The sequence below is a fragment of the Arvicanthis niloticus genome, chromosome 17 (genome assembly GCF_011762505.2).
Source record: "Arvicanthis niloticus isolate mArvNil1 chromosome 17, mArvNil1.pat.X, whole genome shotgun sequence".
Taxonomy (NCBI): Eukaryota; Metazoa; Chordata; class Mammalia; order Rodentia; family Muridae; genus Arvicanthis; species Arvicanthis niloticus.
In genome coordinates, this window is record NC_047674.1 from 21,455,377 (window position 1) to 21,483,253 (window position 27,877).

The 27,877-nt window shown below is 38.2% G+C and overlaps 1 protein-coding gene across 20 annotated transcripts; it reads right to left on the reverse strand.

Annotated features, from left to right (window-relative positions):
• Positions 1 to 27,852, reverse strand: Mff (mitochondrial fission factor). Of its 20 annotated transcripts, XM_034521058.2 has the most exons (13): positions 27,708 to 27,852; positions 25,401 to 25,509; positions 24,543 to 24,715; positions 23,343 to 23,563; positions 21,556 to 21,725; positions 16,960 to 17,048; positions 15,305 to 15,379; positions 10,601 to 10,759; positions 6,822 to 6,854; positions 5,205 to 5,264; positions 1,844 to 1,928; positions 676 to 809; positions 1 to 540 (listed from the first exon to the last, which is right to left on the reverse strand). In XM_034521058.2, exons 3-12 carry the CDS (start codon positions 24,578 to 24,580, stop codon positions 678 to 680), a joined length of 1,062 nt encoding a protein of 353 aa, XP_034376949.1. In that variant the 5' UTR covers positions 24,581 to 24,715; positions 25,401 to 25,509; positions 27,708 to 27,852; the 3' UTR covers positions 1 to 540; positions 676 to 677. The 20 variants fall into 20 exon arrangements, with proteins under 20 accessions (XP_034376949.1, XP_034376955.1, XP_034376947.1 ...); XM_034521064.2 differs by lacking the exon at positions 10,601 to 10,759; XM_034521056.2 differs by having other exon boundaries at positions 1 to 809.
• Between the last annotated feature and the right edge of the window lie 25 nt (positions 27,853 to 27,877).

Here is a 27,877-nt window from a genome sequence, read left to right on the forward strand (position 1 = left end):
TTTGGTTGACAGTTTATTAAATACACTACATTTATACCTTATTTTTTAGGTTTTTAAATCATTCACACATGGACTTGGTAAAAACACACTTCATAGAAAACTAAGATGGACGTCAAAACAACATATTGCATACAGATAAACTGCTGAATTGTTAGGAGTTTTTAAACTCCATCTGTACAGGTGATGAAGAAGAGTTAGGTGGTTTGACTTTGTGTAAGTCCTGTACCACACTACGACTTAAAAAGCATTACTGTTGAGATGTAGATACAAAAAGCATCTATCAAAGAAACTGCTTAATCATCTGAAAAACAGGACAAAACACTTTTCTTTCACAGACATTTTTCTAAACTCACTCTTTATGACTGTCATTTCTGTTTAGAGAATTAGCTGTACAGACTGATGAGGCCAAAAAATTATTTTCTTTAAAAACAAACCTAGAGCCTATTTACAAAACATGCAAAAGGAGAGTGTGTTGGTGCCACTGCAGAACTGCCCATCAGCAACAGAACAGGCCTTTACTCTACGGATACAAGTCCTTCCCTGCATTCAGAAAGAAATACATTTTCAGGGCTTGGACTAGAAAAACGGCATACGATGCAAAGACAGAAACAATGAAGTTTGCAAATCTTTTATATTTCTGGGTGTTGAGACAATATATGTGAATGCTGAGGTTACCTCTAGCGTCGAAACCAGAGCCAGCTATTAAGCAGCCAGAACGCTACAGTAATTGAATACATGACCATTTCTCTTTTAGCACGTTCTTTATTCTCCTCTTCCAGAAGTTGTAGACGTCTATTTAATTTGATTATCTAAATGAAAGACAAACATAAAACACAAAATAGTACTAATGCATACGGCAATCAGATTTTCTAAAAGTAGTATATAAACTTATCAAAGAAATTATTACACATAAAGTTTCATTTGGATCAAAATGAACAAAACTATAAATAGAAAACAAAATACCACCCACAATGGCTTAAATTGATTTAAATACGCTTCTTCATTTCTGCTCTGTAAGTCTGAAGTAGTGAGAGCGTGCAAGGACACTGTTGCACTAGGCTTTTCTGGTGGGAAACAGGAAGAGTCTGATGGGTCTATCACAGCAGAAGGAGCACAGGATGCCTACTCCTCTTTGTACCTCCTCCACGAACCTTGGTTGTGCAGCCTGGAACCTGTATAACTTGTGATCTCAGTCCACTCTGATACCTGAGAGTCCCAAATTACCTACAATAGCGGGCCCTCTGATATGCTACTCAGACACATTGCTATATATTTGACACACATAGTCAGAATACTAAATATGCCTTCCCCACATGGCAATCCCTCTCTGTAGACGAAAAGTAGATTAAAAATAAGCACAGGAAATCTGCAGACTGGGCTTACAGGTAGGGAGATCTGCAGACTGGGCTTACAGGTAGGGAGATCTGCAGACTGGGCTTACTGGTAGGGTCATGAAATATATTGCAGAGGCAGTGGGAAAATTCAAAGCAGTGTCTTCCAAAGTAAAGAAATTACAAACAGTAATAAAGGTTCCCAAAGTGACTGTCCACATATCAAAACCAAAACACACAATTTGGGACTAGATTGATTTGTAAGTACATCAAGATTCTTTGATAATGGCCAGATTGTATCAATTATTTTGGTAGCAATGCTCTATGCTGATCAGAATCATCTGAATGGTAGTCCAAAAAATCCTTAATAAATCTGAGAAAAATCAATTATGGCTTATTAGATAATCTGAATTCATGGAATCCACAGGATAAAATAATAATGCAAATTATTAATCTGAAATATTTCACAGAGATAGCTATAGGTTCCATTTTTATTTGGGGGCAGTGATTACCTGACGTCTTAATGAAGCTGCATCTACCACAGTCATGTCATCTGATGCTCCTTCAATGGCTGCATCTAGGTTTGAAATGCCATACCTATCAGACAAGATATTGAAACACAAGTTAAAACTAAGAGTAATTGTCAAGTTATGTGTTCTGTTGTATACTATTCAAAAGATTCATACCTAACAATATAAATGAGCCTTTCTCCATTTGAATTGATACAAATAAGGAAAAGCAGATTAAGAGGACTATTTGCATTAGTGGGAAAGCTGAGGAAAAAAAACCTCTTACTATGTGCTTTTTTTTTCAAGCCAGAAAATGCAAAACAATGTTAATGGGCCCTATCTGAAAGGGGCAAAGAACTGGGCCCTATCTGAAAGGGGCAAAGAACTGCTACTATCGAACATATTGACACACAACAATTATATATGAACCATGCCCATATGTCATTCTGTAGGTACAGACTCAATGGCAGGAAATGCAAAGTAAACTACAAACAGAAAATTGATCATTTATTACTCTTTTACTTCTGCCTGCCTTTCGTTTGCTAGTTTCACTTTACTTCTGATTTCCAGTTCTCTCTGTTCTCCCACACAAGTGAATACACAATCTTCTACATCTTTTGCAACTACCCTTAGCTACAGAACGGTCACAATAATAAACTAACAAGAAGCTGCATACCAAACAATAATGCTGGAAAACCACCAAGACAATGAAGAGAAAGTACATTAAATAGTACTTTGGTTCTCTTGTCTCACCGCCCCCGAGTGTTGGGGTTATAAGCATGTACCACCAAGTCTGCCTGCAGGCATAAAAATTAAAAAAAAATATGTAGAAATGTTCTATCTTCCATTTGTCTAGGTTTCTACATTTTAAGAAGAGAATCTGAACTATTATGTGTCTGTGTGAGTGTGTATCTCAGTGTATTCTACACTTGTACACAGGAAGCCAGGAGAAGGCACTAGAGACTGAGCTGGAGTCACTGCTGGTGCTGATTAAGAGCTGCTCACATGGCTGCTCAACTTGAGAACTGTGGATGAGCCATAAATACTCTTAACTTGTAAGCCATCTCTCCAGCACCAGTTTCTATATTTTAAAATTGATTAAAATGAAGAACACTTTTACTAAGATAATGTAAGTAAAATTAAGTTCCTTTTATGTAAGCTACACAGTGTTGGTACACGGATCATCATTCTAATATTCCCAGTAACTCTCCATTAGAAAACCTACATAACTTTACATAAAGGAATATGAAGCAGAATATATATTCCCTCATACTTGCTAATATACCGATTCACAGAATTCTATAGTTTCAAAAGTTAAAACTACCTCAAAATACTTAGTATGCCAAGTAGAATTTAAATAATAGATAGCATGTACCTACTGCAGATAACCCACAGCAATCTCTGACTTGCAGTTTCTATTATGGCTAGGTCAGATGACTTACACTAACCATGCCTTCCTCTTAAAAACAATGTGTCTTGAACTACTCAAAATAAAATTTATAAGTTAGGAGAAATAAACTCAGTTCATAAGTGAATGCTGTAACTGTGAGTCTGTAAACTGAGCAAATTACTCTTATAAATACTACAATAGAACTATTAGGTTTAAGGGTGTAGCTCAGTGGCAGAACACTTGCTTACCTGTGCAAGTCCCTGGGTTTGTCCCCAGAACCACAATAATTCAGCCTGCACCCCAAATTATTAAATGTTTAGCGAGGAAACTATGGGTCAAAGCATTATCTTTTCTATGTTTTATCCTCAAAATAATAAACATTTTTATTTCCCCAAGATTACCCATGAGATGAATAGTTGGAGGGAGGGGTTATCAAAGAATACCAGCAATTGCCTCAAAGGCTGGGGTGATACTCAGGCAGAAAATGCTTACCATCCAAAGGTGAGGACCTAAGTGTAATCCCCAGAATCCTGAGCATGGTGGAACATTCTTGTAATCCCAGTACTGGGGAGGCAGCGACAGGAGGATTCCTGTGGCTTGCTGACAAGCTGATTTAGTGCAATCAGCAAGTTCCAAGAAAGTGAAAGACTGTCTCAAAAACCAAGGTGGATAACACTTGAAGAATATCAAGGCTGACTTTTGGTTTTCATGTATATGCACTTGCACCCACACAGGCAACCCCACCCCACATCATATACAAAGGTAAAGGAACAGGGATGGTCATAAACATCAACACACATAAATGCACAAAGAGAACTAGCTTTAAAAAAGAAATAAAGCATACTTGAAAAAAAATTACCATTTAAATACTGAATCACCCAAAGTTTTAGAAATCTAAAGATATTCTTCACTTGTCTCATATATATGAGAGAAGATTTTATTATCAATTTAAAATAAAAAATATGAAATTATTTTAAACAAAAATTCTATCTTTCAGAACCAAAAACTCTAACAAATGCTATTATATCACCCACTGCAAACATCTTCACAGAAAGGTAAAACTATCAAGGGAAATTAGTGCAGACTAAATGAAGATGCAGAATAAACGAGTAAGCAGTGTTCAGGGACCACCAATGCAACATGGATGAGATTAACAAGAAATGGATGGCTCCCCTTTTCTTACGTAAGAACATGTCTGCTTCATCTGAAGAAGAGAAACAAGGCTGCTGATTTAAAACCTGCTGGGACAGTTAACACAATTCTCCATAGAGCTGGCTTGGAAGTTAGACTGGCAGCAACTGATTAGCAGTGTGTGTCATGCAGAAGGTAGGGCAACTACCTGCAGGTGCTGGCCCTTGAGAGCACACGTGTGCGTGCCATTCCCTGTCCTTGCACATGACTTAGGCTAAGCATATCTGATAGTATGGAAAGGGCAAATACAAGAGCAAAAGCTCAAATCAATAAGTGACAAAAATAGTTAATGGACATAAAGCAAGATTTAAGATTCTGTTTTAGCATGATCCTCTATAAAGCTACTAAAATCCTGCTATAAAGTATACTGGATGTTCTTATCACACCATGGCTTAATTTTGGGAGTGGGGGAGGTACTGAGACAGGGTCTCACTATGTAGCTCTGGCTGGCCTGGAATTCACTATGTAGATCAGGCTGGTCTCAAAAATCTTAAGATCCACCTGTCTCTGTCTCTTCAGTGTCAGGATTAAAGGCATGTGCCACAATACCCAACCATAATTTTTATTATTATACAATGTTCTCATACTTTGGTTGACTAATGTCAGGACTAATTATCATCCCTGTTCTTAGCAAAGCACAAGATTTCTCCTAAGAGAAGCAACAGAGGCCTAAGCTGTATATGTAAATACAATCACGGCTACAGCATGCATCATGATGTCCTGCACAACACAAGCTCCATTAAGTCTGCATGTTCTTCGGTAATCACAAAGTCTCCAAGTTACCTGACGTTGTCATGATGAGGATTAGAAGTGGCGGCAGCTGACCCACCACGCAACACAGGTCTATGGCAGGTTTTTGCAGAAGACATAAGACAGAATCAGGAAACAGAGAAGTACAAAAATAAAGCAAAAACAAGACAAATAAATGTCAGATAGGATTATATTGTATGCTTTAGTACAATATAATATTCCTCAAATTCAAATGCTTTGAAAATCCTTGTTTCATATGTCCTCCCCGTTTTAAATAATTTTAACACTTCATAATTTTAAAAAGAGAGAAAAACATGACAGAATAGCACCAACATATAATTCTATATGGTGCTATTTAAAAAGTTCAATTCCTCTTTTTCAATTGGAAAAATAAAACTACTAGCACTTTAAAGGCATATCCAGAACCTGTTAGTAGCACCTGCATGATCATGGTTGCTCATAAATATAAACTAGGCATTTAAAGGAATACCCACTGCCCACAATTCCTTCCCTCTTGCTTCGTTAATCTGATTAGTCAGATAAGCTTTATGTCTTAATGCAGCTGTGTCTTATTCCAACACTGAGCTGAGAACAGATGGTGAGACTACAGAAGTGCAGTCAGTCTGTGAGTGAGAGGAGCCTGAGACAACCACGAGTGACATACAGGGCTGCTGCAAGAGGACCAAGGTGCACTGGAAAACTTTGTGGGGCTCGTCATTTAGTCTCAATCATGCACTGGTGTGAGAGGACAATCAGTTCTCTACCTGGTTCAGTTGGAACCCTTCCAATTAAATTTGCTAAAATCAAGAAACAGATTCTAAATCTTCACCAATTAACTGCCCTTAAAATAACAATGTTTACTAATCAGAAAGATGAGAAGGTCCATATATTAGGAATATTCTCTAAGTACCTGATCAGGTTTGCTAAGTATAATGACAATCATCACAGGGTCTAGAAACACATTTCTGTCTTTTTCTGATGTAGTTACAGCTGTAGAATATAAATTACTATTTTCCTTTCTGTTTTTAATTCTTTCCTTTTTTTTTCTTTCTTTCTTTTTTTCTTTTGACACAAGGTCAAATTTAGCCCAGTTCGATTCCAGGTTCTGTGGAACTGAGGAAGGCACTTCTTACCCTCCTGCCTCTATACCCTACTTCCTGTGGTGTTGGGGATCAAAGCTGGGGCCTCTTCAACACTAATCAAGCACTTCAACTGATCTAAAATTCTAGTCCTAAAAATGACTTTAAAACAAACAGAGTTAACAGAGGAAAAATTTAACATTGAGTTCCTACATGCTCTAAAGTGACTACCAGTACTTTGGAATATTTTTGGAGCCCATAATACAAGGAATTAAGAGACCCAAAGGAAAGAAAGGTTTGGCTCATTCTGCTTGCTATAGAACATGGATGAATTGCATATTAAGTCTTACTGATGTCTAGTTTGTGAAATAAGGAAAACTATACACTGTAATTACTTAAGTTATAAAAATATGAGAATGGCCAATGAAATGAAATGAAGCCATTCCTGTGTGCTTTTTCAAGTTTTTTTTTAAAGTGTGTGTTAATAGGGCCAAAATGATCTGCCATATTGACTGTACTCCACCACAGAGATTTCCTTTACAAATGCAGAGCGAGAAAACAGTACAGTTACCTTTCATAACGTATCTCATTTTGTCTTCTCACACTGGTAATTGATACATATAATATAAAAGTAAATTAGACAGATATTTGGAAAAATTAGAAACTTCATTCAAGCACCAGTTTCTACCATAAGAGTGATTTAATGTTAAAAGAAATCGTTCAGTAGTGTATTTTGTAATTAAAATCACAAAAGGGAAGAAAATCTAAGGTTACCCAAGTTTTGTATTAATTTGTATACTGACATTTTTGAGTAAGTAAATGGTCTAAATTAAAAGAATGCATTTCTTTTCTACAAAATTATTAACTATTACAGTAATTAAACAGGTTGACTGGAGGATCAAGAATTAAACATTTCTAAGAAGAAGTTGTAACAAATACTGTATGAACTGTAGTTTCATGTTATAAATTTTATAGATACTTGCCAAAAATATACACCATTCACACACTGGTTTCTTATTCCACTCATTCAAAAACTAGTGTAACTTGCTAATGAAAAACTAAAAAATAATCAAGCTATCCTGTCTCCAAATAAAGCTTCTGCACAAGCCATATATTAATGCTTAATAATGTTTTACATGTAACAGACTAAGCATCTTTAGGAGACGTTAGTATTTTACACTGGGCATGAGATGTGCAGCTCTAACAGCTATAGAAAAGACTCACAATTTCTGCCCAGCAAAGGACAAATCTTAGCAGTGCTTCACTGCTGCCGATTGGCAAAGAACACCGGGTACTCCTTCCTGAGGTTTTTTGGGTCAGTTTTCTTAATGTACAGCACTAACTTGTATGTACGAGTTTTGTAACCACACTTAGAAGTCACTTGGTTTTTATGCCTAACGCTGTTTAGATTACCTACATCAAGTTCACAGAGAAGCAGAAAATCCAGTGAAGTGTACAGTGCTCCTTGACCTACATACTAAAAGTTGTTTTTATGCTGAGAAACTAGGAACCTGCATCATTTTACAATAAAAAAAAAAAAAACAAACAAACAGAAAACTTTTGCTTTTTCTGACAAATAATTTTGGTTTAAACTCGCTGTATTTAATGTGCAGTCCCCCAAGTGCAAAGATATTGCATTAGCATGATAGCCAGGAGCAATAAAACAGAAAAGAAAACAGATGAACAGCAAGGAACATAAAAGCGCTGAACACTGGATAAGCAGTATTATCTTATAATCATGCAAGAACATTATCCAAATTTCACATTCCAATTTCTTTGAAAAATCAGGCCAAACTTTTCCACATTAAAAACAAAAACTGATTTGGAATTTAAAATTCTGATAAAACTGTACAATAAAACCAAACCAAACCAAACCAAAACCAAACTCTTTCAGTAATGAAAGCACTGGCCAGGCCAAGGAGAATCTCACTCTTGGAATCCAAGGTCACAGACTGTATCTAGGAACTACATAGCCCTGGGTGGCCTGGGACTCACACATGTGACTCTGTCTCCTCAGTGCTGCTGGGATTAAAGGCATGTGCTACCACACCCAGCTCTTCTTTGCTTTTTTGATTCAAAGTTTTACTCTATACTCCAGGTTGGCCTTGAACTCAAAGCAAGTCTCCTGTCTCAGATTCCCAAGTGTTGATGAACTGCCATACTCAGCTTTCTTGGATTTCAGAAAGTTTATTTGGGTTAATATGATAAATTCAAAGATACTATAATGTAAAAATTAAAAACAAGAAAAAAAATCAACCTAGTGTTCCAAATAGTTTTTCATAGTAAAAGCATACAAATTATATATTGGTAAGAGTTCAGAATTTGAATGCTTGAACTTCAGACTACTTTTTTCCCCACCATAAAGAAAAAAGCAAAAACAAAAACCACTATACTTCTGAAAGTTCCACATCACTGCATCTGAGCTGCGGATGTGCTGGCAGAAGGTAGAACAGTAACAGTGGACTGTAGCTGTCATCTGCCCATGACTTCACCTATGTTGCATGTGAAAATTGTTTTTCCCTTCAGATGTTTTCCGTACGATAGCATTGGACATGATCTCTCCTAAGGAGTGACCATAACAAAAGAGTTAAAGAAGGTATCTGGTAAAAAACAAAAACAAAACAACAACAACAAAAAAAAGTGTTTGAAAGAGAAACAGTCTTTACCAATTTTCACTCCTAGGGCCAGGTGCTTTCTGCTCATTACCTCCAAGGATTTCCTACTACACCAAGAAAACAATCTGAAACATCAGACCACATCTGAAATAATAGTGACCGTCATAAGACTTGTCCCAAGAATCTAATCAGCCAAGTATAATCTCCTTCTCATCTTCTTCTCTTTTTTTTTTTTTTGGGGGGGGGAGGGCGGGTTTCAAGACAAGGTTTCTCGGTGTAGCCCTGGCTGTCCTGGAACTCACTCTGTAGACCAGGCTGGCCTCGAACTCAGAAATCCGCCTGCCTCTGCTTCCCAAGTGCTGGCATTAAAGGTGTGCGGCACCACTGCCTGGCCCTTCATCTTCTTAACAGATGAGGAAAAGGAGGCCCAGAGAAGAGACACAGTTTATATGCTTATGGCCAACATGCAGTTAGTTAGCTGTTCAGTGGAGGAGTCAAGAATGAATCTGAGAGATTCCCTGTATCTGCACTGTTTCTTCTGAACTCTGCTCCTGCTTATTCTGTTCAAACAGCCAGAGTTCATGAAACTCCAGAGAGCAAAAATGGGACTCTAAACCCTTGAAGGAAAAGAAACAAACCCCAACAATAAAAGTATATCTATGTATGCATACGTACATACATAAACATGTGCAGTATTTAATATTCCCCTTTGATCCACAGGCCTCAAAGTCTTTTTCACTCTAGTGAGATGTTCAATGGCCCAAATATACAGCATCCTGTTCAGCTACGGAGACAGAGAAAGCCCTGGATTCAACAACACGAGTAGTCTAGACCCTCGTGCTGCAGGTGAAAAGCTGGGTCTGCCAGGACTAAAGGCACAAGAACAATTTGTTCCCAGTGAGCCAGAGACACACCAAGTTAAGAATTATTGGGATTTCTTGGAAAACACAAATACTAAAAGTCTAATAAGAAGGAAAAACTTGAAGGCCTGACTTTCACAGCCACTAGACCGCATGTAGAGCTGGAGTGAGGCATACTTGACTTTCCCACATCATTTCAACAGAGCTCTGGGACTCTGTCTTTTTAAAACATTTCAAGGTAATGAAGCAAAGAACAAAAGTATTTTAAGTAATTGGAAAAAAATCACTTGTTTAAACAAGCTGAAGTGTAATTCTAATGAAACTACTAGAAGGTGTTTAAAAGTGAGGTATTATCTATGAATATACTGAAAAACACCAGCATTATCCAAAAATGCTACTAGAACACAGAATTCCTCCCATGGGCCTAGAATCCCCAGTGGACAGGGAAGTGTACTGGGAGTTACTGCAACATCTGCCTGCTTTATTAGTTCATTTCTATCACTAGTATAGGCAGGTAAATTAAGACTGAAGACAAGTATTATGCTTTAGTTCCAGATGCCACAGTCAGTCCAGCAGTCCCTTTAACATCAGTGGGACCAAGCACTTAGAATAGGTTAGCAAAGCCTTTGAAAAAAGTCATTACATTTCCTATATACAGACTAAGAATCTTCCACAACTGAAGGAAAGCTTTAATCTAGTGAAATGTGAATTTTGGACAATAATTTCAAATTAAAAGAAAGCAAGCAAGCCATTTCAAACCATTGCATCTTAGAAAGAGACTAAAATGAGCAAAGAAAAAAGACAACACCACAGTCCACTAAATAAGGAGCCAAAACATATGCAACAAAGTGGCATGGCCACTGCTGACCAATCACCTGCGGTTTTCATCCAGCACATCCAAGATCTGCTGGTAAGCCCTACGAGTAGAAGACTGGATAAGCGACAAAATGCCACGGGCAGAGGAAAGATTAGCTCCATCTTCAGGTAGCATATGGGGAGGACAGACCCGAGCCTGTGGTGGTGATGGTGTCACACTGTTCACATAAGCACAGCAAATGAAGAGAAAAACACTCAAGTCAGATTTTCATGAAACTTCAGCAGAGCAGTTTGTCATCTCTTTTCTTGTCCACATTTCCCACCCTTACATCTATCCCAAGAGAACAAACAGAAGACATCAAAAAATTCTGTTTTTAAAAAGCAGCTATGATCTAACACTTGCAGGTATGAAATTCTAATTATCAATCTGAGCAAAAGAAACAACCTAGAGTAGAAGAATCCAGCAATGAGTGTGCTCAGGGCTTGGTGAGGAGAGAGGAGGCATTGTTTAGTCAGTGTTATACATACATGGCGTTATACCGCCTACGAATCACATGACTTACTGATGACACAGTGAGATGCTGAATTGTTATGTAAATATCAACATCTAAACATATGAATCCAGCATGATTCCATAAAGACACCATTTCAAATACTTCACAAAGACAATGAGGCAAGCTGAGTTTATGAGAAATTACTTAAATGATAAACTAAAACCTAAGAAAACTGTAGTTACATTTTGACTGTTTAACTTAATTAGCTTAATTTCTGAAACATGGAACTTCCCAGGTCCGCGAATAGAGTGAAGGAAGACAAGGGCACTTAGTTACCACGATGGCAGAGAGCAGAGAGCAGAGAGCAGAGAGCATCTATTTCTTGGCTTCTGAGTGACAATAATCAAATTATTCCTTTATGTAAGTGCTGAGATTCACAAGTTCTTTTGGTGCACTGACCACATTTAGATAAAGATATTTGTACAGTTCTGGCCTAAACTCTTGGCATCTGTGTTGGTGTCTTAGAGAGCTGTTCAATGTTGAAGCCTGAGACATTAACTGGCACATGGACACAAGACGTGTCCTCATTACAGAAAGAAGACCATGACTCTGACTTACAGAGACCTACCTACCTGCTTATGCTTCAGCAAGAACTAAAAGCATGGACCACCATAGCTAGACTAATCTTACTTTCTGGGAAAAATAGTCAAAAGAAAAAAGCAGAACTTTGATAAACAGCTGTATATATAAAAAATCTTCTACATACTATTTCCCCCCTAACACATACTAGTCTGGGAACTAAAATTTTAAAAAGTAGGAATTTCTTTTGAAAGGTTACTGTTACCTAATAGCCTCAGTTTCAAAAATGAAACAAAATCTCTAACTTTATGAGTAACTTTTAGTGTCTTCATGATCTAAAAAGAAAGGTACAATAAGTATAAAAACTGCTTTCCAAAGACTACTTAGAAGAGAAAAATCTAAGCCAAATCTTGGCACATACAGAAATTCTAAAACAAAGCCTAATGATGTCAAGACAAACTAAAGTTTTTAGATATCAGGCAATCTTCTGGAATATATATATTTTTTCCATACACACATGCATACACATCAATGTATAATCATTCATTCATACATACATACATATATACATATACATATACATATACACATATATACACACACATACATACACACATACATACATACATACATACATACATACATACATAAAAAAAGTTAGTGTATAATCTGATCCATAGGACCTGGCAAATTCAGTAATAGATATCCTAAATAAAATAGCTGGGGGTGGGGGACCAAGACCAGTAAGTAGTAAAAACTGGAGTGTCTGGAGTGTAGTCTGCATGTGGAGCTTGCACTTACATATCCGTTAGACAGAACAACGAAGACCTGAAGCGTCTGTGTCCGAGACGCCAGGCTGAACTCATGCTTGTGACATGTCACCAGGGACAGGATTGTACACTTAAGTTCCGGGTCACTATGCACTAGCATCCTGGAGATACAGGGGAGTAGGATGAGGGGGTGAGGTGAGGCTCACAGGGGAGAAACCCCTAGTCAAGTCACCCTTCCCCTTTGGAGCTGAAACAAAGGGACAGATAGGCTGACAAAGATGGAAAGACAGACCAAAACTGCAATAAAGAAAGAAGGAAATTCCAATGCACACCACCTCCACTGGGTTACAGGTTTGGGACAAATACACTTTTTATTAAAGCTACCAGCAAAACAGTAAATTTCATTAAGCAAGCTTTAAATTAGTACTGTTTCTTTGATTTTAGGGTTCACAACGAGCATTTTTGTGTATCATATTAACAAGTAACCTAGTTGTAGAATGAGCAAATTACTCATTTTTAGTATTTTGAATCTTAAAGCAACAATATCAATGGATAGATTCTGAATTTATACTAAAGTTTAATGAAGTTTTGTCCATTAAAATAGAAAAAAGTTATTTACTAGTTAAATTAAAAAAGTAGGCTGAGGACACTGGTAGAGTACTTACTCAGCATACCTGAGGTGAGCAGGTGGAAGGAATGGAAGGAAGGAGGGAAAGAAAAAGCAAGAAATGAAAGGAGAAAGAATCTCAAAGCACACACAGGAAATGAAATGGTCACCTTATAAAAGAAACATAAACTAGCTTCAGATAAATGGCAAAGAATGCTCAAGATAGAATGAATAGATGGTTGGATCCTAAAATAATCTACAGGTACTCATTATATTCCTAATGATGAATTTTAATACTTATCAGGAAAATCAATAAATATTAAAACTAAAGAATGACATTAAGTGCTGCAAAACAAAAACACTTTTTTAAAAATGTCCCCCAATGCCAGGGCTAAAACTCAGGGGTCTAAACATGAGAAGCAAGTCCATCTTCTGCTTAGCTACAGAACCCAGGTCATGATATCAAGTCATCATCAGTATCAATACTATTAAAGATATTTGATCAAAAAATTTTAAGTTTCAAAGATTGTTAAGAAATTTAACTTTTTTCTTTCATCTACATAGCAGTCCTCTAGACAAGCAAAAAGAGAACAGGGTTTTCTGTAAGGTAGCCTTATTTTATATTGTAAGGTGACAAAATTATATCAGAGACAATAATTTAGTAATTTCTATCTAAATTAGGAAAATAATTTAGCAACTTTAGTACTCCTGTATACATTTTAACCAATAAATTTCATTGAAAAAACAACAAAGAAAAACAATGTAAGCACTCTAACTGAAGTTAAGTCCTCTGTTGGAGTCAACAGTGGAAGGAGAGAGAGTCTGGGTTTCCACCTCTGTCTACTCACTACAAAACCAAGGCTTAGTTACTTACTTGTTTCTATTGTTTAACTTGGACAAGTTAACTACTGTAAAATATAAAACATAATGCAAGGCACCCAGAGCAGATGTTTTAATTAGAGATGGTCTTATACATAACTTAATAAAAAGGCACTGATAAAAACTGTTATAAGACAGCAAAATGTCAGGTTTAGTTTTTAAATAAAATCGAACAACCTCTGCAGAAGCACTCATGCTCACCACAGCACTTCATTAGTAACACGTCTGCCTCATGCTCACAGACTCCTCCACATAAGGGTTAAGTAAACAATGGCTAGTCAAAGTCAGAACTCAATGAAAATCAGTGACTGGCACAAGCTATTAAGAGAAAAGTTCACAGGAGGAGAGCTCTCTCCCCAGGCTTTCATAAGAATGATGGTTCTCAAACTGTGAGCTTAATGCCTCTGCTGAGAACTAGCCTCTGAAAAATCAGTAAACAAACAAACAAAACAAACACCAAAATAATTTTTGTTGAAAAACAAACTCTTCAGTTTTCTGGGACATCTATGTTTTTATGTATATTATCCCCTGGGACAATGTCTCAGCATACAATCCTGGCTAACCTGAAAGTAGCTATGATATCAAGGTTGGCTTTCAAGAGATCTACTTTCCACTGCTGGATTAAATGTGTGTTCAGCACACCTGACCTCTCTGGGATCCTAAATATTAGAGAGAACCGTAACTTGCTGTCCAATGACTGAGGCAATTTAGTGAGTCCTAGTAGCACAGTAACGGATCACACAGATCAGGAGTCACTGGCCAGTGTGGTTTTGTGCTGTTTGGGAACAGCACTCACTGTTCCCTCGCTGTGTGTGCTGTGCAGGCTGAGTGCTGAATCCAGAGGCTTACATATTCTGCTTCAATTTTTACACTTCATACCAAACTGTTCTACTGTCAGGAGTGGGCAGTCATTTTCATACCCTGTTTGTCATATTTATAGAAAACAAGGGTTTAGTGATCTCAGAAGATGGCTCCAAACATAATTTTCTACAGGGAAACAAAACAAAATCAAACCAACTTCAATGACAAACCACACTTAAGGCTCCATTTTTCTCTAGATTAAAATTAAACAAGAAAAAATTCTGATTGAAAAAACAAGATCTGGATTGCTGACCTTTGCTAAGTGTAATCTGCTGAGAACTCAGAGGCCAACCAAAGCAAAATACAGAAAAGGAAAAAGGATTTGGTCTTTGTGTGCAGAAATTATTTCATTTTCCTGTCATCTATATCACAAACCATATAAAACTTCCTTAGTTGCTCCACCAGCCCCATTTATTAAAGTATATACTGACAGTTTGAGAAATCCTGGAGAAGTACTAGAACAGATTGTTAGGGTATTATATGTCAGTTACACAGTAACATGGGTTAGTATTAACATAAGCCTGCAGAATTAAAGCAACTCTACTTGGGAAAGTAGAGCAGATAAAATCTTACGTGTACTCCGGTGCAGAAATCGATGACTGGAACCTTGAAATTTTATTTCTTGGGGCAGAATCTGATCTGTGCCACCTTAAATAATAATTATGCTTCTTTTACATATTCAGTTTTTTAATAACAAATAAAATGCTACACGATTCTACTGTCATAATCCATTTTTGTGCCAACAATGAACCTCATTGCGTCTTTAAAGTAATTAAAAAAAAAAAAAAACAAAGGCCCAAGTCCCTGATCATTTGCACTGTCTTCTTGAGCTGTGGAATAAACTAGAGTGGAGGCAGACAACAGTTCAAGCATAATGGCTCATAATCAATCTAAAAATCAGAAAGCTTTAAATAGAAATTCAATTATAAATTATAAATTTAACAATGGTAGGAGAAGAATGGGCAAACCTTTATTAATCTCAAGATCTTTCTTATTAGACATCTAGAAAACACCTTGAATGCAATTTAAAGAAAAAAAGAAAATCACGTGTTCATCAACCTCTGGTGTTAAGAATTTACACAGACTTTTCCGTTACCTCCATCCAGACTCTGCCATCAATACTACCTACTTTGTGAAAAGGTGATAACAACACTGAAGTAACCATGCTTCCATCTTAATGAAATAAAAGGTCAATTATAGGCCTCAACAGCAAGTCACAACAACTTAAACAGCAGGAAAGCCTACTAGAGGATTCTGCTGCCTTACAAACTATACGTTACAAGTAGAAAAGATTGAATTAGAGCTGTTTTGTACCCACATTAGCCATAAGACTACACTGTGGAGTCTTTTGACTGTTCGTGTATCTGGAAACAGTTTTAGAAAATTGAGTTTCGTGGGTCTGTTGACAACTGGCATCTAGAAACCTTAGGAAAACATACATTCAATCATTTAAAAAAAATCAGGTTAATAATGGTTGAGCCTTTCAGACAGACTTTCATGTAGGAGACATAAATTTCTTTTAACCCGGTTTTTTCCTATGTGATTGTTCAGAGTAACTGCAGCTACTGTGAGAGACTCCACACAGTCAAAGTCCTCACAGCTTTTTCCCTTGCACCCAACATAAGAGAACAGAGTTTCAACAAAGCAAGCAAACCTACCACTGGAGATATAACCTCACTGACTGGTCACGATGCCAGTGAACATGCTCATGAGGCTTCTTTCAAAGCAAAGACAACAATAGTCTTCTTTCAACTCTGAATATTCATGCCCTGCTGCCGTAAGAGCCCATTCTGCACCACTGTACTCTATAGCCAGGTCTAAACTACAACTTAATATGGTACCCTATAAGAATGGTAGCTGTACTGTGCCCTTGTTACTTTGTAAACTCTCAAAGGAGATTATCACCTCCTGACGGTTTTCAATTCCCAGAGAAGCTAACACCATGTTTGACAAGAGTTTCCAATGAATTCATGAAAACTGACTGAAAGTGAATGAGAAAGAATATTCACTTTACATAAAAGGGCCAGACACAGAAGAGAAACACAGGACTGAAAAACAATGAACAAAATTGCCAGATTTGTTTTTTATGACTATAGAAAGAACAAGTACAAAGTGATTTCCATCACTGTAAAACGGATTTCTAAAACTATGAGAATTATTTAGAAAAGATATATACAGATAAGATACAGAAGAAAATCTGTAATGATACAATGGCAGGTTCTACTCACATGGAATCGTTTCTGACCAACTGTCCATTCTGACGAACAGCATTTTCACTCATAGAACGCTCTCTTTTTAGCCTGCCAACTGCTCGGATCTGTTAAGGTACAAGCAAAGAGAAGGAACGGAATTAAATAGTTTAGAAGCTATTTTGCATAGAAAACACAAAAGACCCAGTCCAAGGCTACTCACAAAACTATAAGGAGCTAAGAAAAGCAAACCCAGAGCAAAGCCTGTTCATTATGGACAGGTAAGACTTGTTAATTTATCTCCCTCCACTGTGTGTGTGTGTGTGTGTGTGTGTGTGTGTGTGTATAGATCAGTCCTGGGTCCTGTGGCTCAAACCCAGGTGCTCATGCATACACAGTAAGCTCTCTACTAAGGAGCCATCTCCCCAGCCACAGGTCCCATACTCATTATAATACTCATAAACTTAGAGTGTCTGCTTACTTCTAAATAAAACCTACTCTAGTTTCTTTTCAAGTAAATATCAGTTAGTAAAACTGTCCCCTTCTCTCCTTCAATCTATAGAAAACTTTTTTCCAGGATACAGTTAATTATGGGATGCTCATTGAGTACCTTACACAAAATGGTATAATATTTTACATATCTTTCTCTATATCTCTATACTTATGGTATATACTAAAGGTATAGAAGGATGTAAATGGTGTGTAAATAGGCCATGGCTACTTTCTTTAAAGTAGAATAGTTTTTCCACATGGCAGCATGGAAAGGAAAAGTTCCTTAGCTCCAGGCTACTTCCAGGAAGCTGGGCCACAAGTTATTTTGTGTTATTTTATAGAGCACACAACATTAGACAGAAGATGCACACATGCATTAATAGTCCCCTACGGTGTATTTAAACTCAAAGTTATACATGATTATTCACAAACAACAAAAAGTCTTTTTATACCTTGTTTGCTGTTCTGTAGACTTATACTAAAGTTCATCACTACTACGAAATATCCAATTTTTTTTTTAAAACGGTAGTTTACTACTTTAAAAGAGCAACAGTTTGTACAAGTGATGTAGCAATCATACATTTAGAAAAACAGACAATACAGTTAACAGTAATGACAAAAGATTAAAAACCAAAATTCTGTATATATATAAAAGACCTTAACTTTTACCCCACACTCCTTTTTAAGGATTATTTGTTTTAAGATAATATAGCCCACGTTGGCCTGGAGTCTGTGGTCTTCCTGCTTTAGCCTGTGGGATGCTAGAGTTATGGGTGTGTATTACCCCTTCCAGGCATAACTCTTGCTTTCCCTGGGACTTTGACTGGAGCAAAAGGGAAATGTAAGAGGTAGCATGAACAGAACAATTGGACTAGACATCCTCCCCGTTCCAAACACCATCAATTCCCGAAACTAACAGAACAGAAGAGAACAGCCGTGACAATGATTAAGGTTACCGGATAGAAACATGAACAATGGGTCACTGTTGCCTATGACAAGAAGGGTATGCTGCCTAGTCTTAATGCCAACTTGACACATGCTAGAGCTTTTTAGGAAGAGGAAACCTCAATCCCCCACCAGACTGCCCTATGGTTCATTTTCTTGACTGACGATCACTGTGGGCAATGCCAACTCTGGGCCTGGATACTACAAGAAAGCCGGCTAAGTGAGCCTTGGACAGCAAGACAGCAACAGCACCCCTTCATGGCCTTTGTATGAGTTCCTATCAAGTCCTCACCCGATCTCTTCGATGATGGACTGTTATATGGAATTGTGAATGAAAAAGCCTTTTACTCCCCAAGTTGGTTTTGGTCATGGTGTTTTATTGTGGCAAGAGAAATTCTTGGACCAGGGCATGATATGGTAACTAAACAATGACACCAATGTGTCATCCATGTTTATATGTATACAGTATAAAACCCCAAAGACTGTTCTTTTTAAAATTTGTTCTTTTCTGCTTCTGTACTCCCAGCTCCTCTTTCCATGGAGAGAAACTCATATCCATGAATTTTCTGATTTTTATTCAAGCCACTGCAGGACATACTGGAGCATTTACCGAGTACCTGGAGTTTTCGTCATCAGTAAGTTCAGGGATATACTAGAGTGGCTTGTTATATTTCGGGTCAGCTATGGTCTTCTGCTTCTCATGCTCAAAATGGTTTTATAATTATATGAGGCCACCACAGAATACTGATAACCACCTGCTGCCTTGAACGACTGCTTGCTAGGTTACCTTTCTGACAGACATCCATAGCTTTCTGTGATATCTTCAGCCTTCAGGGCCACTACTTTCTATGTGCAATCTATGTCTGCTTTAGCTAGATACAGTTTCTTCTAATCCTTGATCTCTCTGATACATCTGAACAAGACTGATGTAGGACCTGTCACCTGTGGATGCCACTTGACAGCTTAGGTTTAAGCTGGTTGAACAAACGTTCCCTTTCTGAAAACATTAATTCTTTTCTTGCCTTCCAAAATTGGGACATGGCTTACATAGACCAACTGACATTGCTAATTCTAGATCACCTGGCACTTCTGGCTATATTTGGGGTTCGGTGCTCTTCTGGTTTATTTTATAAATGGTTGATATTATAGTACTCTTCTTTGAGGCAGGAATAGCTAATTTGTGCAAAAGCTATTGCAACCTGTCCTACAGGGTCTGGTCTCTTTTTGTACTTCAGTGAAATTTTCAAAAAACTTTTGGCAGTTATAGCTAATCTTTTCAAAGCATACTGCTGCTTAACAGATAGGCTATGATGGGTTCCAAATCTCTAGCTTGATCAGTTTCTGAGTTATAAAATTATACAGACATAATCATTAACTCTTCTTTGCAGCCTTCTTTTCACATCCTCTGAAAGAGCTAACATTGGCCTGAGCTGCCTAGGGAAGTTCCTTTTCAGATGTAGCATCCATGTTAAAGCCTCTGCCTCCGCAGCCACACAGCCAGATCTACTCTAAGAACTCCGAGAATGGCCATGACTTAGGCATGAAGTTTCAGGCCCTGTTCACATGGCTTATTGCACAGCTCTTTATCAATTCTAGTACAGAGAATTACCAAGCAATGTTTTTGTCTAGAAGTGCTTTTCAAATATTGGTAAATATCAGACATAATGTCTTGGTTAGGGCTACTATTGCTATAATGAAACACCATGAGCAAAAGCAAGTTGGGGAAGAAAGAGTGTTCAGCTCATGCTTCCACATCACAGTTCATCACTAAAGAAAGTCAGGACAGGAGCTCAGGCAGGACAGGAACCTGAAAGCAGGAGGTGATGCAGAGGCCATGGAGGACTGCTGCTTACTGGTGGTGTGCACCTCACGGCTTTTTCAGCCTGCTTTTTATAGAAACCAGGGCCACCAGTACAGGGGTGGTCCCACCCATAAGGGGCTGGGCCCTCCCCATCAATCATTAATTAAGAAAATGCCCTACAGGTTGCCTGTGGCTCAATCTTAAGAAGGTTATGAAGGCATTTTCTCAATTGGAGTTCCCTCTTCTCAGAAGACGCTAACCTGTGTCTAGTTAATATAAAATTAGTAAGCACACACATCCAAAGAGTCCATTGTGTTTAACAATGTCTTTTTGTCACCTCATCCCACTGTCCTTCTGAGACTATGCAGATGGAAAACTTCCAGAGGGCAGGGTATTATTATTTATTTTTTCTTGCAGTGTTTCTCATATAGAATCTCAAAAAATGGTTGCAAGTAAAAATGTGTACAAGTTACTTGACAATTTTTGACCAAAATTAACACTCAAATGTAGTGCTTTTCTATAAGCAAATATTCAGGACTAACTAAACTAAACTAAAACAAAACAAAACAAAACCAAAAACAACAACAAAACCAAAAACAACAACAACAAAAAACCAACCAGCATGACCCCGTACTAGGAATCACACCAACCTTGTTTACATGTCTACTCTTTGGAAAGGACTACATGGAAAACTCAAGGCAGACAGAGGAGTACCAGTTTTGACAAAAATGTATGTCTGCATATTGTCTTCAAGAACACAAACTTCAATACTGGTCTCAAATAAATGGCACTGGCAAGACTTTAATTCCACTGTTAATACCTTTTACATCCATTTTACTACCTAATTTACATCAATGAGGACACCAATGTTACCAATTTAGTGGAAACTTGTCATCAAGCAGCTTGAATGGGTAGTGTCTGGAGAAAACGTTTTTTTTTTTTTTTTTTTTTTTTTTAGCATTGTTTGCCAGATAATTTATAATAGAAAAATATATTTGTTATTTCCTAGTTCAAAATTTTCTTTCCCAGGAACACAGTGGTAAAGCATCTGCCCAGCATGTTCAAGTGCTGGTTCAATCTTCAGTACTACAGAGAACAAAATCTTTGAGGTTCTGCCTGCATCACTGCAGGTGTGACAGTGACAGCTGTTTTCCCTTTAAGTCTACGTGAATGGTAGCAATACTTCAAGATTTTCACTTCCCTACCACATAACTGTTAAATTAGGAAAACATACAAACAAACAAACAAACAAACCAGACTGTATTTGGGGAACTGAGAACTCAACTAATACCAATCTTGCCATGTGGAGAGTGTCCATCATCTAAGGTTAATGTATGCTTAATTGCTAAACGTTATCCTATATTCTTTCAAACGTAAGCAGTGCTAACTCTACTTACCTCTTCACTTTGAGGAGTTGGAGGTGGCCTTTCTAAATCCAGGAAATCTAGTGGTCTCTCACTCAGTGTGAGCACTCGTGGTGGTGTTTTCAGTGCCAGAGGTTTAAAGGGAGTAGACTGGATAAGGTCAAGATCTGCCGGTCTTGAAAATGAAATGTCTTCATTATTTCCTAGGAAAAGAAAAGAAAAAAAGGTTGTGTGGAGAGGGATTTCTTTAATCCTGTCAGATTTGTATTTCAGCCTACTGACAGCAATAGATTCTTTTTGACATTTGATATTTCACAAATATTTAATACCATGATACAGAAATTTTCATGTGTGCCTGTCCAAAACAAGCAACTCAAGCAACCTGTGTCCAAGTCTATAAAAAATTCTCACAACACCGAACATTTCAAATTGGCAAAACATTTGAATAGATGCTTCAAAATGTGATGGTTTGAATGACAAGTGTCTCCTGTAGTCTTAGTTACTTTAACACTTGTTCCCCAGTTATGACGCTATTTGGAAAATTCTGGATGCAGGGTTGTTGGAGATGGAAGTACGGGGTGAGGGGTCTTTGGGATAAAAACCCTTAATCCATTCCCAGTGTTCACGTGCCTCTCCCCCCCATCTCTGTCTCTGTCTCTCTGTCTGGGCTTGCAGTTCACGAAAATGTGCTCTCAGCTTGCTGTTTCAGCCACCATGCTGGCCCACAATGACAGTGATGGACTTCTTATCCCTCTGGAACCGTAAGTCTAAATAAACCATTCCTTTTGTAAGTTGCCTGGTCATGGTATTTTATCATAGTAACAGAAAAATAACTAAACAGAAAAACACATGCACACATGTTCAAAATTATCAATTACCAGGGAAATGGATATAAAGCAACTAAGACTCTCAAATGTCACTGAGAGAAAAGAAACATGGCACACCATTTGTAATCTGTCAACATCTGAAAAAGTTAAATGTAACTTATCATATAGCCATTTCACTTCTAGAGACATGAAGGTGTATGTCCTCCTAAAAGTCTGTACATAAACAGTCAAATGCACTCCATCCTATGAATCTCAGAAAGTAAACAACGTAACTGTCCATTATGTGAATGGATAAACCAATGATAATGTACCCACACAGGATATTATTATTTAGCAGTCAGCTGGAATGAACACATAATACTTGCAACAATGTGGAATAATCTTAAAAATCATCATTCTAGCCAAGCAAGCAAGCAAGCATAGCTTGCAACTGCAGCACTAGGAGCTAAGGCGGGAGAATCCTGAGTGCACTAAATCTCCATCCAGTATAAAAACAAAGTGAAAGTTAAATTGGGTTTGGTGAGGCAGGTTCTGTACCCTGAACAGTTCAGAAGGCTGAAGCAGAAGGATGACAGGTACAGATCTGCAGGCTCTGCAGGGAAAATTCAAGGGCAGTGTGGGAAATTCAAACTCATGAATGAAAAATACAAAGAGGGCTGCAAATAGAGCTCAGTGGGACAGCATTTTCCTAGAATGCACATGACCCTAGCTTCAAAGCCCAGCAGGTGAGGAAAAAAAAGATAGAAAAATTACTCCTAGCAAAAGAAGCCAGGCAAAGCAGAGTCAAGTGTAGGGCTTCATTTATAGGAGATTTTGAGAGACAGCTCTATTGTCTAGGTACAGAAAGGAGATCCCTGCTGCTGGGGGAGTTACATATACTTGTTAAAACTTGTGAAAATACCTTTCTCAATAATATTTTGAAAAACCTAGAATGTTTATAAAAATAAATAACACAAAGACTTATTGGGAGACTTTGAATCAAGTGTGAGATACCTGTAACCACGATCCTCTCTGGGACTTGCATTATCACACTGGCATTTGGAACTCCATCTTGGAACCCTTGTTCCAGGTCAGCATTTGGTGGTGCTACTTTTAATTTTTCTGGGACCCTCATTCGCTGACTAATACCTTCGGTGTATTCCATTTCGTACTGAATTCGACTAATTTCTGCCATCTCAGCAGCAGTGGGAGAAGGAAATGCCGCCCCACTCACCCTACAGAAGGAAAATGTTAAGATCAGGATAACTGAGTGCTGATGCCATCTCCTCTATGCAGTGATGTCAGAAGACAATACCTTACAGCAGAAAGAGCGAAAGGAATCCTCTCATCACTTGTGAGTAGAAAAAAAATAAAAAGATCAAACAAAACTCGTTTCTCAATGTAAAGCTTCTGACTTATCATCTGAAAACAAACCCTGAGGATATCAATCAGGGGCAAGTTTCTAAAGTATTATACAATTGTAATACAAACACGCACACACATAAACATTCTCTGTGTGCAAGTACATATGCATGCTCCTAATAATTCAAAAATGCCTGAAATAAAATTAAAAGTTCCCACTCAGGAGGCTAAGAGCATAGTTAGAGGTAGAGTGTTTGCCTAACATGCACAAAGCCCTGGTTTGATCTCTAAAACTGCAATGAAAAAAAAAATCCTAATTATGTGGAAGAATCATGCCTGGACTTAATAGCAATGCAATCAGAAAGTGCCACTGTGCATGAAATAAAGCCTTTCAACAATGAAAATCAGACTCCAAAGGTAAATAAGGATAATGCTCAATTTACCAAAAAAAAGGTATAGCCCCCTCAAAATCACAAAATGCAAATCAAAATTTCTTACTGCACATGAATCTGATGATGGATCCAATGAATAGCAAATCCATGGATTATAGCAACAAGCCCTTAATGCACACATTCATTTTACGTGGTTAAAGTTCACATTCTTAACCTGTATTTATACATGTGGTTTTGAGAAGCATCAAATATCTTTGAGGGAAAAATAGTACAAATGCATTGAGTGAGCTTCTAAATTGGAGAGGCATCCATGACTCCATGGAGATGTAGTTGAAAGAATGATTGCCCCCAAATAAAAAATGCTAAGAAAAGCATAAAAAAGTAGCTTATGACAAGCAGCTTTTAAGCTATTGTCTGTCAAACCTATGATACCAGCTCAACTGAAAAAAATGTCACTGACCTTCCTAGTGATGTCTCACTGCCCGTTTTCATACTCATTTTAACAGAGCAGATACACGTCTATAATAGCTATGGACACTGCTACCCTGCAGTTGTTTACTTTACACAACACTTCCCTACAGATCTCAACTGTTTTTGGAGGTGTACATAACAACACGGACACTGCTTTTCCAGCTGTAAAAAAGAAAGAATAAAAATCAGTATTTCAACAAATCATTTTATAAGAGAACTATGAGTAAAGGTATTGATTTACTTAAAATGGCTCCATATGATAAACCACATTTCAAATGTTTCAACTGTCACTCTACGGTACCTTGTAAGTCAGAAAGACAGCCTGAAGCACAGTCCCCATTTCATGATTTTGCAATTAGGGCAAATAAAAGTTTCATCAATATCAATACATACACAAATGTGACATCAGATGGGGAGAAGGATGGTTACTAGCAACCCCCTCTAACCATATTCCAATAGGTTATAAAAATCACCAAGAAAATACAAGAGTAAAAGTACATGTATTTGAGGTTGCCTAAAAACCGATGTGTAAGTGATGGTTTCCTGAAAAGGAGGCCAAATTACACTAAATTCCCAGAGAAGCATATTCTAAGTCAAGAGCAACACAGCTCCAGACAGACTAAATATCTTAATCCCAGTTTTTCTGTAAACTGGGGATAAAGCAATATAGATGTCTTCATCATCGTGTATACTCCTTGGAGACTGTCTAGTGTGCTAAGCCTAGTTGGACTGTGAGTGTCAGCTAGCTTATTTTACTCTTTTGGCCCAAATGTCTGCTTTTAAAGGAACTGACACATACAGATGGCTTAAAGACTAAGAAAACAGAGACAAAGAAAACTGTACTTACAAATGGGAAACAACAGGCTTGCTATTTGGCACTATCTGCTTCTGTGCTTCATATTAACTCCTTAAATTGCTCCAATGCGCATGTGCTAGATTGAGAGCCACTTTTATCCCTGGAGGAGAAGAACAGTGACTGAGAAGTTAGATGATACCATTATTAAGGACTTAGCTGGAAAAAAAAAATCTTCAAATAAAAGCCACAAAGATATACAACTTTACACTAAGAAACAAAAGAATAAACAAAGAACTTCAAATGTACCAAATTTTAATGTCATAGAACAGACCATGTAAGGTAGTGGTTCTCAACCTGAGGGTCTCGACCCCTATGGTTGTTGAGTGACTATCACAGTGGTTACTTTTCTGATATTTACATTACGATTCATGACAACAGCAAAATTACAGTTATGAACTAGCAACAATAATAACTTTATAGTTGGTTATCACAATATGAAGACTGTATTAAGACTTAATACTACTGCCTTAGTTTTTAGATTTTATGTTTCAATAAAACAGATGAGGACCTAATTATTTTTCTTTCTCATTAAACTATGATACTTTGGGTATTCTTTGATAACAAATTTAATTTGGGACTGAGGTTTTAATCCCCCGGTTTTCGTCATTACATGCTTGCTGTATAACTTGAGATAAATCTCCCTCAGACTCCAATCTGATACCACAGATCCACTTTCTAGGCCACACTCAAGCATCAGTAATGTTTTCCAATTTCATCAGGTCCCATATATTACACTCAATTTCTTCTTTAAGTTGGCTTTAATTTTTGAAAACAAAAATCTATTTTTAAGGAAATATTTAATCACTACCTTAGAACCATAAACTTGCTGTTCGCATATAAGCATATGTAACAAAACCAAAACTATTAAAAAAAAATAAGTCAAAGTGGATCAAAAAAAAAAAGTGGATCGACGGTCTAATGTAGGAACTGATGAAACTCTGAATCTGCTAGAGAAAAATAGGCAGAACCTTAAGGATGCACAGTCATAGGCAAAGACTTTCTGCAAAGGACTCCAAGAAGTTCAAGAAACACCAGCAAGAACTGGCAAATGGCATCACATAAAATAAAAAGTTTCTGTAGAAACTAAGTGTGGAGAGATTCTACAAGCTCTTTGTTGGGTAGACATCTGGCAGGGTCTCATACCTAGAATTTTACAAACAACTCAAAACTTAATAAAGAGAACCCCAAACCTGTACCTATTAACAACAAAAAATGTCACAACAGTAAGGAGAGAGTAACAGAAGAAACCTTGTAAGCCCAAAATGAGGCAGCCCTATCAGACAGGAAGGGAGCCAACACAATTCCTCCCAGTAGTTCAGTAAAAAAGTATACACTCAGAAACACCGCTGGAAAGCTATCTCAATTCACAAGTCCTCGAAACCAAAAATTAGACAACCCCCACCGCCACATAAACACACACAAACTCCTCAAACAATCTAATTGCATGCTCGGAATACTAAATAGGGCTCAATGGTCCGACTTTCCCTAAAGGTTTTTCTTTGGGGAATCTCATTAGTAGCCAAGCGACTGACGGAGAAAGGAACTGTTTCTCACCAGGGAAAAAGAGCATTCCCATTCACTGGCTCCCGGCGGGAGGCCTCCTTAACACCGTCGGGCACAAGCTTTATTCTTCTGGAATTAGAGAGCTCCACCAATTCAGAGAGAGCGCTACTCTTCCCAGAGACTGCGACCTGCTCCTGAACTAGTGGGGCTGGGACGCTGGTCTCTCTCTCTCTCTCTCTCTCTCTCTCTCTCTCTCTCTCTCTCTCTCTCTCTCTCTCTCTTTCTTTTTTTGCTTTGCAATGACAAGTTTTTAGCAAATGGAGGTCAGGCGCTATAGGGAACCTGGAACCCTACTTGGCGTGGGGTGAGGTGGAGGATAACCCGCAACGCTACCAGCGAGCAAGGATGCTTTGGCCAGCCCTGGGCCTCCCAAACGCCTTTCTCTAGTTACACGGATTTTACGCAAAACAGTTACTTTTAAATGCGACAGGCTCAAGGTCATACAGCGAGGTGCTTGGGCCCGTGGAAGAGATGCCCGAAAACACCCAGATCCAAGCTCACAGGCTTCCTTCCGTTTCCTAACCCCAAACTAATAGGTGGTTTTCGTTTTGTGAGTAAAATTCTATTTTTGTTCCACAGAACAAAATGCGGAGGTAGAAAAGGTGAAGAAGCCGGCCCCAAATATTTGCAGGGCAGGACGGGCCAAAGCCCGGGCCGCTCCGCCCAGCTCGGAGGGGGGTGTCACTGCCGCCGCGCTAGGCCCGGAGCCCTGCTTGGAGAGACTAGAGCACTCACCCTGGGCCTGCTGGAGAGTCCCCGGAGAGAGGGCCGCCGCCCGCCGGCTCCGGGGCGCTCGGGCGAGCGCTCGCAGAGGCGGTTGACCGAGCGCACCGAGACGCCCGGGCAAAGAAGCGGCGGAGCGGCCGCGGCGGGCCGGGACAGACGCGAGAACGGCCAGGACTGGA